The 20,203-nt window shown below is 37.3% G+C and overlaps 1 protein-coding gene across 3 annotated transcripts in view; it reads left to right on the top strand.

Annotated features, from left to right (window-relative positions):
* ppp2r2b (protein phosphatase 2 regulatory subunit B, beta) overlaps positions 1-20,203 on the top strand; it is a 181,195-nt gene that overhangs the window by 134,464 nt on the left and 26,528 nt on the right. For all 3 annotated transcript variants that reach the window (XM_012959021.3, XM_012959022.3, NM_001016458.2), the window contains 3 exon segments: positions 7,158-7,255; positions 11,088-11,253; positions 13,286-13,398. In XM_012959021.3, coding sequence (XP_012814475.1) covers positions 7,158-7,255; positions 11,088-11,253; positions 13,286-13,398 — 377 coding nt within the window.

The raw sequence follows: 20,203 nt of genomic DNA, 5'->3' as shown, positions 1-20,203 counted from the left end.
CCAGCACTGTCGATGTTGCTTTTGTGGATTTAATGACCCTTATGGCAGCCTCATGGCGAGAGCAAGCTGAGTGGCCAAATTATAGGTTGGCCCAAGGCAAACTGAGTAATTCCTTGGGGAATGGACCCATATTGGTAATGAGATGTTTAATATTTTATTACTTAATATTTTTATGACTGTCTGTGACAAGAGTTTGTGATAATATATCCTGAAATAGTATACATTAATAGTATATGTTTTATATTAGGCTTTATTATTATTTCTTATAATGAGAAAACACGTAAGTCTGAGCAGCCTTTTAAAAAACATTAACTACAAATGTTAGTTGGCTTTACATTTTATATTTTGATACAGGTATGGGATATCCATACCTTAAGTCTGCTAACCCCAACAGGATTATTTTGCCTCCATAATGGATTCATGCAGCTTAGTTACCATCAAGTACAAGGTACTGTTTTATTATTACAGAGAAGGAAATTATTAATGGATTTCTGTATAATGGGTCCTATACCTGTTATCTCTTCATTTTCTACATTATTTGAATTCCCTGCCATCACGCCCTGATTTACAACTCCACCATCTAGTTGTACTTGCCTAATCTGCCCATTTCTATTGCATTGGGTAACATACTGGAAACCTTCAAGGCACAGGTATGGTTAAGAGTTTAGTGAACAAATTCTGTATTCGCGTTACCTTGATAAATGGCTGCTAACATTTTTATAGGCACAGTAAGTGTTTTTCTTGGATTTTATAAACCCTGGTAAAATTCTCATTAATCAAGAATACATTTTTTCAAGAATACTTGCTGCCATGATTAATCACGGTAACAGAGGAGGAACCGAAGAGCTCAGTGAGCTCAGCTTTCTACTGTTTGATAAAACACAAAGAACTGAGTCTGCATTGCTGAGAGGATTACTGTGAATTGACTTGACCTAATAGTAAGGGGAGATGTACCAAGCCAAGGGCCTGTGTCATGGTGCACAGGAAATTGGGGCGAGAAGAGATATATCCTTACTGACAATGTAGGATTGATCTGATGATTTTATTAGAGTGTTGAGATTGTCACATAATCACTTGTGAGTATCCATTTGGCTTTGCTCATGTTGCAATTTTATAAAAGGTTTTAGGCTATCCATTATTCCTTGCTATGAATGAATATGAATTTTGCTATGAATGTCGCAAAATATTGTGGTTCACATTACAGCCACCAAAACTGACATTGTACCTGGACCAAATACTGTATAAGCAGTTCCATTTACAACCATGCAGCGAGTTGTAATCGCACTGTAAATATTAGTGATGTGTTATAGCCATGTATCACTAATTGAAATCAATAGTTATATATTATAAATCACATATATTGATGTAAAGGTTAATACCCTTTGAGGCTTTAAATCTGCTTCCTTCCATATTCATTTTAGGATGTGTAAATGCGTTGCTCAGATGCAATGAGTTTCACTCACAAGAAACAAGTTGGGTCCTTAAAACCGTTTAATGGGTCCTTAAAACAGTTTATCTCAGAAACCAAAGCAGCCCTTGCAATAGGCGGTGGCGGCAGTGTGATTTTCAGTGAGAGCAGCTGCTATTATTTCTACATGATCCTGTCACTGCTACATATAAAAGCACTTTGTTCTGTTACAGCCTAATATGTAATAATTGTCTATTAACTGGTGGAGTACGTGTCTTTCAGGGTAAACTGTGATGTTTCGCTCTGCGCTCGCAGATGCCTGCCTTTGTCTGAGCCTGACATTTCATTTATTAACTTACTGCCGGGGTTCACTTTAGAAACATTTTTTTTTTTTTAAAAAGAAAGAAAATTGTTACAATTTACCGTTTTTATTCTAAGCTGGAATGAGCTTTTGTTGTTGTTGACCTTTAGAGCAGCCTTGTCTTGCTGCATAAAAAAGGTGATGCATAGCAGAGCTTTAATAAGAGCTGAAACCACAGCAAGGTAAAGCAATTTAGTTAAAAGGAACTAAGCACTTAGCATAATGCGTGTATCACATCCCATGCTGTTATCAGCACAGCCGCTCCTTTGGATTACACTAGCTAGTTCAGCAAATGCATCCCAAGGTCTTTAACCCTTGACATAATGGTGGTCTCAACACTTTTTTGCCTGAATATTTTTATGTTGATGCATTTTAAAAGGCCAGTTCTTTGCAAGGATATAGCTGAAGCCTTTTGGTCATCAGACCCCAGCATTCCTTTATCTACTTGGGACCCTAGCCCTGATTTACAGATATGTGGCTTCCATATCTTGGATGTGTAATGGAGCAGCTGCTGCTTTTCAGCAATCTGGGGCAAACTAAAATGCTGTTATCACACGATTCCAATGAAAACCACACTCCACTGTAGTCCCATGGCCAATCCCTGAGGAATTTATATGACAATTCATTCACTCATTCACTGAAAGCTTTCAGTACTGATGGAGGCCATGGGGATTTCACCCACCTTGGCCTCTGCCCTGTTCATTGATCCTTGCAACTGGGTGCCACGGTGCATAGGCATCTTACAGATGGTGAGGTGGGGGAGGCAGGACTATGGAAGAAAAGCTCTTGTTGATATTATTGTATCGTTCGCAAGCATTTCATATATCAGGATTATCAGTACTACCTGTCTAATGCTTGGATGTGAACTGCAGTGTTGGCTAGCTGAGGATGCTCAAAGATGCAGTTCACAACAGCTGAAAGTTGACATCTTGTTTTTTTCAAGATAATATTTTGGAACTGGAAAATCACAATATAACAGATTTTGCCTCTTACATTTTTAAGGCCACATTCTGTGCATTCACGTTCTTACATCATTTCTGGGTCACGTGGTTATCATATCATAGTCAACAGCCTGGTCTAACTGATTTATAACATTGCCGATCAAATGGAAGTTATTGTTATATATGTTTTTTACTTGTTACCTTGGAAGAAGCCAGAACCAGTGTAATATTCTTGTGTGTTTTATTATTCCACATTAATGAGAGAAACCCATTGAATATACAGGTATGGCATGTATTATCCGGATACCTATTATCCAGAAAATTCTGAGTAACGGGAAGGCCATCTCCTATTGTCTCCATTTTAAGTAAATAATTCTCATTTTTAAAAATGGTTTCCTTATTCCCTATAATAATAGAACAGTACCTTGTAATTGATCCCAACTAAGATATAATTAATCCTTATTGGAGGCAAAACAATCCTATTGGGTTTATTCAATATTTAAATGATTTTTTTTAGCATAAGTTATGGAGATCCACATTATGGAAAGATCCCTTATCGGGAAAACTCCAGGTCCTGAGCATTCTGGATAAAAGGTCCCATACCTGTACCAATAATTAGTTATCCTAAGGCAAATGATAAGTTAACAGGATGCTGGATATATCTATATATTACATTACATTAACATTTATTTATAAAGCGCCAACATATTCCGCATCGCTGTACAATAAGTGGGTTACATACATTGGACATACAGAGTAACATATAAAGCAATCAGTAACCGATACAAGAGGTGAAGAGGGCCCTGCCCAAAAGAGCTTACAATCTACTTGAGTTCTATCCATTCCATCATGTTAGCAGCTCATAATAACTGCATATCTCCATTTTACAAGGTGCCCCTCATTCCCTTGACTAACTCTACTGTTGTTCTACATAGGCACCTTTAGATTGCCAGAAGGTGAGCCACCTCTCTATTCCATCCATATTTTTTTATTTCACTTCATTTACACAGTGAAGATGAGTTTTGTAGCAATGAAGCAAGGGAAGTGCTAATTAATCGCTCTCTTTATTGTCCATTCTCAATTTTTGTAAAGGATTGGCAGCTTCATTTGTCTTCCCTGCCTGGCTGGCAAAGGCGGTTTGCAACTGGTGACACTTATCAAGCGCCTGATTGTGCAGGAATTAACCTCTGACGAATGTGGAGAAATAGCCTCAATAAAGCTAATCAGAAATGATTTACCTACCCTTTTGGCTGTCGTGTTTAGCGTTAAGAATGAAAGTTGTAACTCTAAATAAACACAGACTTGAAATACCCCTAACTCCTCCAGCTCTAGTAAGTGGCTTACAGTGAGTGCTTGGAAAAATTTGATTTAGTTGGGTAAAGCTATTCATACTACAAAGAAAGTGAAAAAATATGGAATGTTAAGTAACCAAAACAAGAGAGGATGCTTTGCAATTAAATGTATGTATATATACAAACCACTTGTGCAATACCAATGCATTAGGAATCCTGATTCCTCCAAATACAAGTATGGGACCTGATGTCCAGAATATTTGGGACCTTGAGTTTTCTAGATAAGGGGTCTTTCCATAATTCTGATCTCCATACCTTAAGTCTACTAAAAAATTATTTAAACGGTAATTTAACCCAATATGATTTGCCTCCAGTAAGGATTAATTATATCTTAGTTAGGATCAAGTACAGGTGTTATTATTACAGAGAAAAAGGAAATACTTTTTAAAAAATGTGAATTATTTGATTAAAATGGAGTCTTTTTGAATAATGGGTTTCCATATATCTCATACCTGTACAGATTACTTGAACATACCATGGATCATGACTTCTAACATCAGGAAATCAGTTCCTAACTTATTTCAGTTGCAATGGAGTTTACTTTATATTACACTGCCTGTTCAGATATGCATTAAAAATAGAGCCTGAGAGGATTGCATGCAAGCTCGTGGCGTCTAGTTCAGACCGTAAATATGACAAACACTGGAATTGGTTTGGGTTTAAAAATCTATAGACTGAATGGCTTAAGCCTGATTCTTTTTTGAGGGTGAAAAATCCCTTCAACGTAATAAAATCCATAAATTGGCAGCTGTGGCTTTAGTGGCCTACAGTAACACTGTATTAGACAGAAAATCGAATTCCCCTGGCTAATGGAAACATTTTATTTAGCCTTTGTGCTGTCAGTCTCGCAGGTAACATATCCGTATCATCCCTGTATGTCGCATTATGACTTGCAACAAGCTTTTGTTCCACTCCCTTCTCACGTTGCCGTTTGTAGGAGGTTTTTACTATGATTTGTTTTGTGTTGCTTCTTGTTTTTTTGTTTATTTCTTATTGACTTTTGTGCTCAGTACAGTACACTTGTGTGTCTCTTGGCATGAAAAGAGAATCATGGAGATAGGTTTGTTTAGGGATAGGGAATGGACATAATGTTGGTATGTAAGCAAGGGTACTGTATGAACCACAGGGCCCAGATTGTATTATAGTTACTGCTGTTATACTTTCTACATTCTGAGGGCATGTAATTGTGCCGAGATGGGTAGGCTAGCTATTCAGGTCATACTTTATATAGATAACTTTGGGTATGGCCCTGTGACCTAGGTCTGGAAATGTAAGGGGGTGATTTTGAGTTATGTTTGCAATTAGTGTAGTTTTCCATAGAAGCAGATTTACTAAAATTCTAGCTTTTCTCATTTTATTTCTTTTTACAAATTCAAATAAACTCATTTCCATGAATGTCTGAAATTTACGAAAAAGTGAAAAAGTACACGTGGAACAAAAGTTGAAGTAACAAAACTGCGCCTTTTTCGAATTGCCACACTGAAACCTCCTACTTTTTTGAATTGTCGCAATAAAGAAAAGTTTCAAAGCAAGGAAGGATCCTCCAGGGAAGGGAAGAGACATCTGACATTGAATTCTTGACAAGTTTTAGATGATGATTTGTTGGATTTGGATTTTAGCCATTTTGTCCCATAATAAATCTCAAAAAAGTCGATATTTATTTTTCTGCAAATTTTAGCGCTAAGAAATCCGAATTAGAAAAAATCAGAGTGTTTGTAAATGGACCCCTTAGTGTTTATGTAATTTATGTGAACTAGCATGTTATATTTGCACTACAGCCCACTGTTACACACACCAGCTCCATTAGACATATACATGCCATCATTATCTGACAATGAGCAACAAATCTTGGATCCATAGGTTGTATTCTCCAAAGTACTTAGTCGCATACTTAGCCTAGTTCCATTTAGTCATCTGTATGCTCAACAAGTTTTACCAACTAACATGATATTAGTTTATTTGCCTGTGTATAGTGTTGCCACCTGGGCAGTATTGTGCCAGGGCAGACAATAAAAAGTACGGGTATGGGATCCGTTATCCGGAAACCCATTATCAGAATTACGGGAAGGTCATCTCCCATTGACTCCGTTATAAGCAAATAATTCTAATTTTTAAAAATGATTTCCTTTTTCTCTGTAATAATAAAAGTTACTTGTACTTGATTCCAACTAAGAGATAATTGATCCTTATTGGAAGCAAAACAAGCCTATTGGGTTTATTTAATGTTTAAATAATCTTTTAGTAGACCCCAGGTCCCCAAGCATTCTGGATAATGGGTTCCATACCTGTACTTGATAGTAATATTAATTGAAAGAAAGGAAAGAAAGTTACTGTACTGTAGGAAGCCTTTTATTTTTGCCACGTAACCATAACTGTATACTATGGTTGGTACCTGGATCAGTGGCGCAAAAAACCTACAAAAAACACAATTTGTTCTGAACAAAAATCTGAACAAAATTTGTTCAGGTTCAGTAACCTGTAGCAACCAACAAGATTTTTTTTTTTTATTACAATGTCCATACTAAACAACTGATACATGATGATTGGTTTCTGTGCAATCTGAAGTGGAGAGAATGTTGCCATTGCACTATATATCGATTTAAACTCTTTAAAAATGGAGGTGTAAACTGTATAATATTAAATGAGCAATGTGCATTGAGGCACAGTGTGATCATTTTCATTTTTATGTATGTTCAGTGTAGTCAAAATGCCATCAAAGCAGATTTAAATATAATAAAGGCGCGTTCAGTCTGAGAAACACTAAACATCATAGTTTGTTATAGGCGAAAGAATACATCTGTGTATAAACTGTATAATGAGATTGTCACAATTGCATACTAGCAAAAAATTAGGTTTTAATCTTTTGTTCCCAGTTAAAATCTGTGATGTCAGCTCTAGCCTTAATGAGAAAAATGCAACAAATTGTCAGAGACAGTGTTTTCTAATTGCACAGCCTGATGTAAATTGAAGAACATCTGGCATGAAATTTAGTTTTTCCTTTGACAGAGACATTCCTTCATAGAGAGAGACATCTTGAAAAGTGTAAGAATTAAACTGTCTAACATGTTCCTTTGTCTTCTCTCCCCTTTCCATAGCTGACATTATCTCGACAGTAGAGTTCAACAGCACCGGAGAATTGCTGGCGACTGGGGACAAGGGGGGGCGTGTTGTAATATTTCAGCGCGAGCAGGAGGTAAGGGGCTTCCTACCACAAATCTAATTGTATTTTATCCTCTTATTACAGGCTTCATGCTGCTTTCTAATTTCTCAGTCTCACACATTGCCCTGGTTATCAATAAACACACAGCACATGGCAGATTGTACAAACCTGGGCTTTTCAATATTAAAATGTGAATGTGCTTAAATCAGGGAGAGTCAAGTACAGCCCTCTGGAGCCATACACAGGCCAGAATGCATATTTCTTGGTTTGTCATAATTAACCCCGATGTAATTAAATGGCTTGAATGTATAAATTATGACAATGTGATAAATTCAACCTGTTTGGATGGCAGAACTTTGCTTACCAGACCCTTTTTGCAATAATTAACTTTGAAGAAATTACATTTCTTCCATACTTTAATCCACATAATTGCTTTCCAAATCCACTTTGTAACATTAAGTAGATCACCATGTTGTAGGATTTTTACAGAACATTCAGGCCAACATCACGAAGGGGGGCTTAGTAATAGATGACAAGGCAAGCCCATTAGTTCTTCTGTATTGCAGCTGCAGTGACTTAGCACCAAGCACCTTGGGCTGACAGGAGACACTGGCATGTCAAGTTCAGGCAAATGATTGGTTTGAACATCCTCTCCAGGGATGCGCAACACAGCTGAGAGGGGCATATGGGAACACATAGTAGCCTAGTAACTAAAAAAAGATCATCTCATATTATGCATGTAGGGGTTTGTGCGTATGTGTGTGTATGTATGTATGTATATATATAGAATTCTAATATACACACAAAAGGATATTGCATAAGCTGATGAATGTATTCAGTAGTTTGATTTACACATACTGTGTTCCAAAACATGATTTATAAAATCAGATTTTAATTACAAACCCTGCATTTTATATTATCTGAAATAATTTTTTTGGTGTTCATAAACGACAAATCAGGAAGGGTTTATTTCTGAACAGAGTTGCTTGGCTAATAATAACCCAAATAGGGAGCAACATATTTCCTGGTTTGGCTGGTGTATGTTGGACACAAGGCAGTTCCAAAGATAGACAGGTTTAATTAATTTCTTTTATGCATAAAGTACTAACCTCCATATGTAATAAAAGGCACTAAGTTTGCCTGGGAGCAGTAACCCATAGCAACCCATCAGGGGTCCAGTAAATGTTACCTGCTGATTGGTTTTCGGTGGGACTATATTACGGATCCCCAGCCTTTTTTACCTGTGAGCCACATTCAAATGTAAAAAGACTTAGTGAGCAACAGAAGCATAAACATGTTCCTGGGGGTACCAAATAAGGACTGTTACTGGCTATTTGGTAGCCCCTGTATTTACTGAATGCTCACAGGAGGCTCTGTTTGGCAGTATATCTGGTTTTTATGCAACCAATATTTGCCTCCAAGCCAGGAATTCAAAAATAAGCACCCGCTTTAAGCTTTACTGGGAACAACATCCAAGGGGTTGGGGAGCAACATGTTCCTCACGAGCCACTGGTTAGGGATCACTGGACTACATGATGTTCCACCACCATGTAAAACCATGCAGCACCATTAATGCCTGAGCAGTCTCTGTGTGATTAACGGGCACATTTTCTCTCACATTCTAATTTTAGTAATGTAATGTAATGTTGGCTATGACCAAATGTTGGGTCTGCAATACTCATCCGTATGTTTGTAGGACATTCTGCAGCACACTTAGGCCCAGTCATAATAATGTACACATTTCCTTTATTCAGGAAAACTATACCTGAATACATGTATGGGATCCATCATCCAGAAACCCATTATCCAAAATAACAGGAAGGCCCATCTCCCTTAGACTCCATTTTAATTAAGTAGTTCATATGCTTAAAAATGACTTCCTTTTCCGTGTAATAATAAAACAATAACTTGTACTTGATCCCAACTACAATATTATTAAACTTTTTTGGAGGCAAAGCAATTGTATTATGTTTATTTAATGTTTAAATGTTTTTTAGTAGACTAAAAGATCCAAAATGGATTTCCAAATTATGGAAATACCACTTATCCAGAAAACCCCAGGTCCCAAGCATTGTGAATGACAGGTCTCATACATGTATGTATTTCCTACATAGCTATCACAATGTCTGTGATTTTATAGGCATTAAATTGGTAAAAACATTTATTACATTTCGACATAGACACAAGGGTAAACCATTCCTTGCTGAACAAATAAACAGAGCTCGGCCTGCTTAGCCACTCTTGGCAGCAGAATGTCATTAAATGAGAGATAGCTACAGAGAAGCAGAGAATTTGATCATAGATAAGAACCTCTTGGCGTATCTAATCTTACCGTTCACCTTCCAATTCAAATAGCTCTGGCTTGTTTCATCCTCAGGAAGTTTTAATAAAAAAAGAAAACCGATAAATGTCAGCTCCTCAATCTAACTCCTTAATGACAATTTTCTTTGAGCAAAACTTAGCGCTAAGACACAACAGTAAGTAAAAATATACTGGACTGAAATGGAAAGCGACCTATTAAGGCTTGCTGGGATACTTTATACAGTATATGAGTGCTTAATATTCATTCTATACAGTGGCTTTCATGGACAGCAGATTGCTAGTGTCTCCTGGAAACCTAAACTTAAGAAGTAGGTCACTTGCCTCAAATTAAGTAGAAGTGGAACTGACATATAAAAGAACTCTTGTTGCCTTAATTAACAGAGGGGTGTTTGCTCTGTGCCTTCATCTCCTATGACTTAGCGCTTACTGACAATGTACACAGTGCAGGTAACACTGGATGTAGACAAGCATATGGGAACATTAGTTTGTGCCCTGTGCTGGTTTTAGGGAGAGAAAAAACTGGCACCTTGGACAGATTTAATTCTTGGTAAAAGTACAACTTTCATATAATTTATAGTAACAGTAATTGTTAAATATGTACCTTTAGTATCTACATATTTCACCCATGCTGGAGGTTCTTGCACTGAGCTGGGCCACTGGCTCATAGTGTGACATTGTGAGTGTTCAGTCAAGGGGTTTTCCAGATAAGGGATCTTTCCCCAGCTTGGATTGCGATACCTTAAAGGTGGCCATACACGCACCGATATTATCGTACGAAACCTCGTTTCGTACGATAATCGGTGCGTGTATGGTATATCGGCGAGTCGACCGATATCGCAGGAAGCTGCTGATATCGCCCGACTCGCCGATCGGACCAGTTTGAAAATTTTGATCGGGCGCCATAGAAGGCGCCTGACCAAAATTCTCCCTTCAGATCTGAATCGGCAGAAGGAGGTAGAAATCCTATTGTTTCTACCTCCTTACCTGTGTGTGGCGGATCTGACGATGTTTCGTGCGACCGATGGTCGTACGAAACATCGCCAGATCGCCACGTGTATGGCCATCTTAAGTCTGCTAAAAATGTATTTAAATGTTAAATAAACCCAATAGGATTGTTTTGCCTCCAATAAGGATTAATTATATCTTTGTTGGGATCAAGTAGTATTATTACTATTATTATAATTATTATTATTATTATTATTATTATTAATGGGAAAAAGGAAACCATTTTAAATTGTTTTGAATTATTTCATTTAAATTTCGGAAATGGCCTTCCCGTAATTCGGATAACGGATCCCATATCTGCAATACAATGCACAATTGTTAATGTGTTCTGTTCTAAATATATATCCTCTGGATTGCACTCAGCACTTCCATTTTAGATTCAGAGTGCTTTAATTAATGGCTCTTTACTGTATGTTGTGTATTAAAAATGATGCATTGCGTTATAGGCAAAAAGAAAGAGGCTTGTCACATTAATAATTAACACATTCATCTCTACTAACCAAACTAACTATCAAAAACCGTTCTCTCCTTTTGTCAGAACAAGAATCAGCCTCATCGGAGGGGAGAGTACAATGTTTACAGCACTTTCCAGAGCCACGAGCCGGAGTTCGATTACCTGAAAAGCTTAGAAATAGAAGAAAAGATAAACAAGATTAGATGGCTTCCTCAGCAGAATGCTGCTTACTTCCTGCTGTCTACCAATGGTATGTTCCATAGAGTAGAGGCAAGCACACCAGTATCCAATAGTATACCTATTCTAATACACATTTCAGGGGGCTGCTGTCTCCCTACCCCTGGGAAAACTATATACCTATGGTATGTATAACTCCTGGGGCAGTTTTTCATTTAGGTAAGAGATCTATCAAATGCGGAAGGTACAAGGTTCCCAATATAAAATAAGGAATTATCAGTGTTCTTATTATGGAAATATATGCTCCTGTCCACTTACCGCTTATTCGCCACTTGAACAATTTGCTCTTGTACTTTTCTGTGGAAACACCTCAACAATAGAAAACACTTGTATATTAAACTACTGGACAGATTAACTTAATATATTAATGTGCCAAAAAGATAGACATTTGTTAGGATATACCCTGACTGGGCCCTATATACCTCTTCCCTTCATTACCTGTTAAGACTATTTTTTCTTTACAATTTATCCTTGGCTGTTGGGGGCACATCCTATGAAGCTATTTAAACTGCTGTTTTAGCACTGAGCAGGGCAACATTGAACAGCTTGGTTCAGTGCCATCCCCCCTTCCCTCCCATCGTTCATGCACAAATTGTATTTTTTATAGTATCCCTATTAATGTACATGCATAAAATTTGATGACCGGCACCAGGGTCACCTTATCTTTTTCCTAATTATTTTCATGCCTTGGATAATTGGCTTTGTGGAACAAAGCCAAAATGTACAATATCTTAGTCTATCTTATTGGCCTTGTTATTTACTTCAGTTTTAATACATCTCCATATATTTATGTGAGTAAATCAGCCCCATTTTGGCTTAGAAAAAAAGGTGTGGAGTCCTTGGTACTTATATCAGATCACGGGGAGCCAGTTCATTAAAATAGTTTGGAGGGAAAGATTAGAACAAGGCAGTGCAATATTATAGACAATAGATAATAATTGCAGACTTCTTAATATTAGTGGATAACTGCTAATCTCCTTGGAGTATCCCCCTCTACCATACTGTACCTCTTTCCAAAATAAATCTAACCTGTTTAGGTCCACTCCTACTCTCCACACCAACAACTTGCCACAGCTTCTGCTATTGGTCCCCTCTGCTCTGATTCACACTCTTGATGCTTTTCCTCTGATTCGCAGGCCACTGTTAATTACATATATATTCAGAACCAAGATGATTGTGCTATGCATTGAACTAGCTTAGCTTCATCAGGCAAGCATCATTATGATGTGTTTAGTGGGAGTTTAACACAGCTTCAGGCTGCCCAGAATACTCTTTAGGGACTGTCTTGGATTTATTTATCCTTAGGGTTGCCACCTGTCTGGATTTGAACCGCACAGCCTGGTTTTTGGAAGGGCTGTCCGGGTCAAAGCTGCCTCAATCTGTTGAGAAACTGTTCATTATTCCTGAGGAACATGCAATTATTGTTACCAATGATGACACACACCAGAGGTTAGTTAAACTTTGGTTAGTTAAAATTTGAAAGGACACCAAAGAAACATCTGCAGAGATTGGGGGGGGAACAACAGGCAATCTTTAAGTCTATATGGCATCTGCATCAATGGAAATATGTAGGGAGAGCATTTTCTCTACAAAGACACTTATCTGTGCCTTCACAAGTACTTCTTATATAAGTGAAGAATGTTGACTTATAGTTTATTTTCAGCATGCTCTATTTTTTTGCTTGCTTGCTATGTTCTTTAACAGCCTAGTCCCCTTAATCACAAATATTTAATTTTGATGGAAACACTGCAAGAGAAATATATGGTAAAAAAAACAACAACATGGTTTTGTGCTACAGGCATTGAGATTTATGCTTTCAGGTTAAAAAAAGCTCTACTTGGATTATGAGTGTTGTTTTACCTGTTCGGAGAGAGTGCCTGAGAGCTGAAATCCTATACAATGTACAGAACGTTATACATGCTGATTTTAGTTAAACAATTTGACAGGTTGAATAATGTTTCTATTACTCTTTTGCAAAAAAAGGTATTTTGTCTAAGCATTCCCTACAGGCCCATGCTGTAACACATTCTGCCTTTCATGTATAGATAAAACGGTGAAACTATGGAAAGTTAGTGAGAGAGACAAGCGACCGGAGGGCTATAACCTAAAAGATGAAGATGGAAGGATACGTGACCCATGCACAATTACTTCACTCAGAGTAAGAACAGTTCAACTTATAATATCATGTTAACATATTGCATTTTGTTACGTTTTTATATCTCTTGCTTTAAAGAACAGTTGAGGCAAAAGCCATGGGGTATGATTCTCTACAAAAGCTACTGTAATACCCAGTTGGAACAGCCAGCTTGCTTGATGTTCATTCAGAACTATTGATTTATAGTCCCTTTGCTGGAAGTTTCCTTGCTAGAAATCCCTTATTTGCATGATAACACAAAGCTTTAAGGCCTCGGATATCTGATGTCTAATTCTGAATAGCTGGAAGGTCATGTACAGAGAAGTGCTTGCTCTCATGAGCATTTTGAATTGCAAACTAACAGTACATTTTTGGCTTCTAGATGGCAGTCAGTCTGTTCATACTGGGAAGACCAACTGTTGGGCAAAAAGGCACAGGTGGCTTTAGAGTGGCTTTATATTGCCCTCCAAACTGCCTGAGAGAGCAGATTTGTTAACATACGTGTATTATAATATTAACAGATTCTTGCCGATATCCACAAATATACATATATATATATATATATATATATATATATATATATATATAATAAGGAAGAGTGGAGCACACCCTATTAGGGCTCAAATGCCTTGGGTGCTGGCAAAAATGGGGAATATAAGGACAGAGAGCCGCACACACAAGGACTTAATAATTAATGACAAAAGTTTTAATGAAAAAAATCCAACGTTTCGAGCACCAACTGTGCTCTTCTTCAGGGACAAACCAAAAGACCAAACAAACCTACCCCCCTATATATACCCCTCAACAAAAAAAGGATGCCAAAAACCAGTGACTGTAACCATAACCATGGTCTTTTGGTTTGACCCTGAAGAAGAGCACAGAAAAAGACAGAGCACACCCTAATAATAATCAACTGCCCCGGGTGCTTGCAAAAAACATGTATAAAGCAAGACAGTGAGCCGTATGGGATCTGTTATTCAGTTTTTTTCCACAGGACCTTGGATTTTCTAGTTAAGAGGTCTTTTTGTAATTTGGATCATAGCTTAAGTCTGCTAAAAAAAATAATTTAAACATGAATTAAATCCCATAGTATTGTTTTCCCACCAATAACAATTAATTATATATTAGCTGGGATCTAGTACAAGGTGCTTTTTTTAATATTACAGAGGAAATGGAAATCATTTTTAAAAAAATGTAATTATTTGAATAAAATGGAGTCTATAGGAGATGACCTTCCTGTAATTTGCAGCTTCTTGGATTATGGGTTTCCTGAAAATGGCTCTCATACCCGTATTAGTTTGTGGAATACAGGGTTTGGTTTATATAGGCTGCAAGGATCCAGTACAATTCGACACAGAGTCGTAATGGGTCCACATTTTGTCAAGTAATATTTTTTTGTTCAAGTGTATAAATATGAAGCATAAGAAAGAAGAAACTTCAGAATTCCCTCAGGCACAAAGGTTTCAAATCAGACTTGAAATCCTGACAGCTAAGCAACGTTGTTCTTGGCCCTTGTCAAACACTGCAAAGAGTTTCAGAGTGTTACAGGACCTGTATGAGCTTCCTGGAGTACAAGCAGGCTGGAGGGAGGTCACAGTATGGAAGCAGCAAACTGCCGTGCCGTCATTCATATGCACTGAAGGGACAGATATCATCTTGGAGCTGTTCCACATAACAGATGTGACTGCTGAGCCTGAGCTGCTGGGTAAAGCCAAGTGTGATGAAGCTCATCTCGGCTGTCCTGCCTCTTTTTCCCCTGGGTGACAGCTTGCAAAGAGCTCTTGCTAAGCCGCAGATACATATACATAGACAGGGCAAAGGAGCAGAAACGGCAGTAGTGTGATTATAAAGCACTCCTTTAGTCAGCACTGCAGACTGTTCAAGAACAGCCAAATGATAGGTTAGTATATCAAAAGAGGAATTTTTCTACATGAACTATTTATTAGTAATCTAAGCTACCTCAGGCAGTGCTTTAAAGTATAGGTAATACTCTGCAAAGAGCTGTTTCCTGCAGAATGAATAGAGAAATGCAATTTGCAGAATCAAATGGCAGCTCGGGCCTTGCCAGGGACAGTTTAAGCTTTAGCTGTCATAGACTGCAACGCCCAAAATGCTCAGGTAGCTGTAGCAAAGGTGCTGAAAAGAAACTTAATATCAGAGCTCAAGAAAATGTGTAAATATAAAATATGATACGTGTATCTAAGCTTAAAAGCCTAATGCTATTATGCAATTTCCTAGGGTTTTTAAGCATTGCCACTTTAAGGGTCCCCATTTGTGACCCATTTGTGGTATTTATAAGGCTTACTGTGTGTATCCAGAGCACAATGTGCCAAAAACATCATGACATCAACCTCAGGACCAATGGCTAAACACTGGCACGTTTATACACATAAATAAATTACATTAATCTGCTTGGTTTGTTGAACCTGCTATTTAAGGGATCTTCACAGCAATGGATGGTTGGACAGTTTAGTCCCTTTCAATCACATTACTCTGTTTATGTTAATGTAGGGGAATAGCTGAAAAGGAATCCAGACCACAAACAATTTAGAGAAAATAATAGTTAATGATATCTGGATATCCCATTAGTGCATAATTTTAAATACTAACAGATTTCTAATAAGACATTTTCTTAGTATCAAAAATAAATACAAGCAATTGCAGTGCTGTTTCTTTAAAGCCCTCCTCATCCTCCCTTCCAAGCCCAACATTACTAATCAGTCCCTGATTATGCTTCCTTAGGAGGAATGCTGGATCTGATCATCACACTGGGATGGGGGCAGTGCTATCCTCCTGTAGGCTGAGTAACAAATACAAACAATATCTCTGCCAAATTGAGGATGCCACCAGTCTAGTGTGACTGACAGATATGGCAGTATTAGAACAACACAGCATGTATAATGGTTTAGCCAAATATATCAGGGTTTGGTAAGAAGCACATTTAAAATGTAAAAGACATCTCTGGGTAAATAAGGTAGGACGTGCCAATCACTTTATTACATGAATCCAAAAACTATAAAACTCTTATAATTTTTAGGGCCATAATCTTTGATTTCCACCAAATTTCTGAGTCTTCCTGTTGATTGTATACTACTACAACTAATATTATAGTTTGGGATACACCCAGACCATAATTTGAGTGAACACTGAATACGTCGCACAAGATTCATCAGATCCCTTTCTAAATTAAAGCCCTACACTTTAGCGCTTTCACATGACTGCTAGGGTTTAGATTTGGCTCCACTGAGCAATAAGGGTAGACGTTTGTGCAAAAAGTGCTAGAAATTAGCTTATCCTATCCTAAAATGAATGCTCAGTTTGGTTCAACCTTAGTGATGGCAGTTCTGAATAGTGATGGCAGTTCTCTGTAATCCCAGGATGAGGAACATAATGATTGCCAAGGCAAGTGTGCAGGGAATGTCCCTTTTTCTTGTCCAGTAGGGAGCCTTGTTTCTTTGCTACAAAGACACTTCTCTCTCAGGCTAGTGCCAGTGCCATTCCATTTGACCTCTGGAGTTCTGGCTGATTGTAGACAGATCTCCGACCTCCTCACAAACCAGCCTGGCAGGTGTTTGGCTTCCTTTCAAGTGAAAGACATTATGTTATCTCATAACAGGAGATTATTATAGAAATTCTGACCTTTGTGTAATGCTGCACTGTGTCGCACTGCGTTGTGGTAGAAAAAAAGAAAGTCAAGTAATTAGGTGTACAGCAGCCATAATGCTTTGGCAGCTGCAGTGCCGGTGTCAGATAACTCTGCATTGTAATCATTTTCTGAAGTCAATAAAAATAAATATGCACAAATGGGATTATACTGTTATACTGATGATGCTTTTTCCTAAATTAAAACTAGCTTTACACCAGATATGCAGTGATTTCATGGGGCAATGTAATGAAAAAACATTACATCTAAAAACAAAATATAATGTTTATTTTATTTCATCAGGTTTGTCTTTTATAGGTAAACTAAGTCCTAGATGCATAAGGACATGCATTCCACTGCAACATCATTGCAGTGACCCATCCTAGTATTGTAGGATTACTGGGAGAGAACAATAAATAATGAATTTCCCCTATTCATTTTACAGAGATGGTATTGAAACCACTATAGCCAAAAGTAACAAAAAAGTTGTGACAAGAAACTTGAGAGCAAATGTTTTTTCTAAAATTCTAAATTTAATTACAGAGCCATTTAAATGATGTTCAACTAACTCAGCTAAGTGGCAAAATTCCTTCTTGTTTTGCACAAGCCACTATAATCAGCAATACCAACCTCAAGGCCATTTTATTAGTTAAAAAGCAAAGGACCAAGGACAGACCCCTGCAATACTCCAACAACAACCCCGATCCAATTAGAAAACTTTTCTTTTACCCCCGCTCTTGTAATCTATCCATCAGCCAGTTGTCTATCCAATTACAGATAACATGTTCCAAGCCAATATTTATTAATTTAATTAGTAACCTTCTGTGTGGTGCTATATCAAAGGCTCTCGTAAAATATAAGTAGATCACATCCACTGCAACCACAATGCCTAGTCTTTTGCCTAGTCACTTTGTAGCAAGTAATTCAATTTGCCTGGCAGGATCTTTTGTGCATAGAACCATTCTGGTATCTACTAATGTTGGTTTAAATTTTTTTCCAATATCTTACTCGTACGTATTCCTCCATACCCCCCCCCCCAAAAGATCACTATTATATACTAATATTGAAGCAGACAGAGCAATGACCAACCGTTAACTTCATACTGAGGCGGACAGAGCTATGAGCAATCATTAACCAAATAAAGGAATGTAACCTATGGCCAATTCAGAGTTGTTAATAGACATATTGCTGCTAATACAGATCTGTCAACCTTAAGGTGCATTACACTGGGGGAAAAATTTTCATGGTACCCAGAAGTGTTGTCTGTTCAAAAGATTGCTACCCATGCATGTTCAAATGCTTCAGGTTTGGCAAAAAAATGGGAAAATACTACTGGGTGATGAGAGACCGGGGGGAGAGAAGGCAAAATCAGGTTGTGGGATGTGTGGTTGACAGCTCTGTTTAGTAAAGGCAAACACCACCAATATATAATTACTGAAAATAAACCCCCATATTGGCAATCCTTTTTACCTGGGTTTCAACTCAATAGAATCCAAAATATTTTTATAAGAAGTCTATACTTGATCGGATTGAACACACTAGTTTCTTTTTCATATTTTGCTTACAGAATTTTCCTTACAAGTTAACAAACCTTTTGTGCAGAGCAGTGATTGTGTTATTTTTCTAATTATTCCTGTTTGTAATACATGCCAGAGCCAAGGTCACGCAGCTAAAACCTAAATAAGAAGTTTAAGGGATTATAAATAACACATGTATTTTTACACAAATGATAGAATTCAAACCATATAATGAAGTTTTTAAAATGTATTTTCCTTTTCTCTGTAATACTAAAACTGTGCCTTGTACCTGATCTCAACTAAGCTGCTTGAATCCATATTGGTGGTCAGCCGATCCTACTGGGTTTATTTAATGTTAACCTTAATGTACGATGATATTATGGAAAAACCTCTGGAAAAAATCCAGATCCAAAGTATTGCAGATAATGGGTCCTATACCTGTAGTATGTTGTTCTTGTTTGTAAATAAATTAAAAGATTAAAATAATTGTGATTGAAACAAATGGTTGTTAAAACAATACATACAAGATTTACATTATTGTTGAGTGTTGACAGGTTTGGGAATAAATACTGTTTTGTGCTTTACCTAAGCTGTAAGGCTATATATTTGCTTTTACTCTGGACAACAACAACTGTTGTTCAGTAAAATATATTTGTATTCAGTGCTGCTGGGTAGCTGATATCTTCTAGGTTGAAAAAAAAGATTAGATGCTAATAGCCAAAAATCCTAGCTTTGCCCTAGCTTCAGTTTAGCCCATTTTGGGTAACCTATGGCACAACAGAAAAATGGGACAGAAATATATGTTTTCAATTAACCAAGATAAAAGGTTGTCTCTGTAGTTCAGTAGACACAGTGGTTTACCTATTGTCACAGCTGTCACTCGATGTGGCCTTGACTGGTGTGCCGAATGATAGGACTGCTGCCATATCTGTGCAGGGTCAGCGAAGGCGACATCACTTTGCCTCCCAGAGAACAGATAAACTGTGGATTAATTTGGAGGTCAAATCCCCATGATACTGCCATCAAAGTATAGTCATGGAAAATATCACCTTGAATGCCCCTGAGTGCTGAGAAACAAACCTGTAACTCATATATTAAGATGATATCAGAGAGCATCTCATAGTCCCTTCAGTCTAATAGCAGAGCTTTCCAAGACATACAGATCATATAAGCATTTGCTGGCTTCCCTTCTATGAAATATATGTCTTAAATGGCAAATAAAATGTCAATTACAGCACAAATCTACCATTAATAGATTAAAGAATAGTGGTGCATTATTGTTATTAGCAGTAAGTAAAGAAGTGAGTAATTTGATGAATTTAACATCATTTTCAGCCATTACTTTCTTTGAAATATGTACAAATTTCTTTGTCAATAGAATATAATAAGTTACCCAAATGAGGTGAAATGTGGCTATAAATTGAGTTCCATTGCAGGGTGAAAGGACAGTTTTCTTCCCTCAATAAAGGACTGTACTACTCTATTGATGTGTGTAAAATGTTTACATTCCATATTAAGTTACTCAATTTTATATCCTTTTTTTAGTCCCTCCAAAACTAATGGGTGTTTTTCACAGATTTCGATCTTCATTTTCTGCCACATCAATGTTTTGACCCGATTTTCCTTAAAAAATAGCTTGTTGTCCTTTGTAAATGTTATTTTTACTGAC

The sequence above is a fragment of the Xenopus tropicalis genome, chromosome 3 (genome assembly GCF_000004195.4).
Source record: "Xenopus tropicalis strain Nigerian chromosome 3, UCB_Xtro_10.0, whole genome shotgun sequence".
Classification (NCBI taxonomy): domain Eukaryota; kingdom Metazoa; phylum Chordata; class Amphibia; order Anura; family Pipidae; genus Xenopus; species Xenopus tropicalis.
Note: the sequence above shows the minus strand (reverse complement) of the source record. Positions and strands in the feature narration are given on the sequence as shown.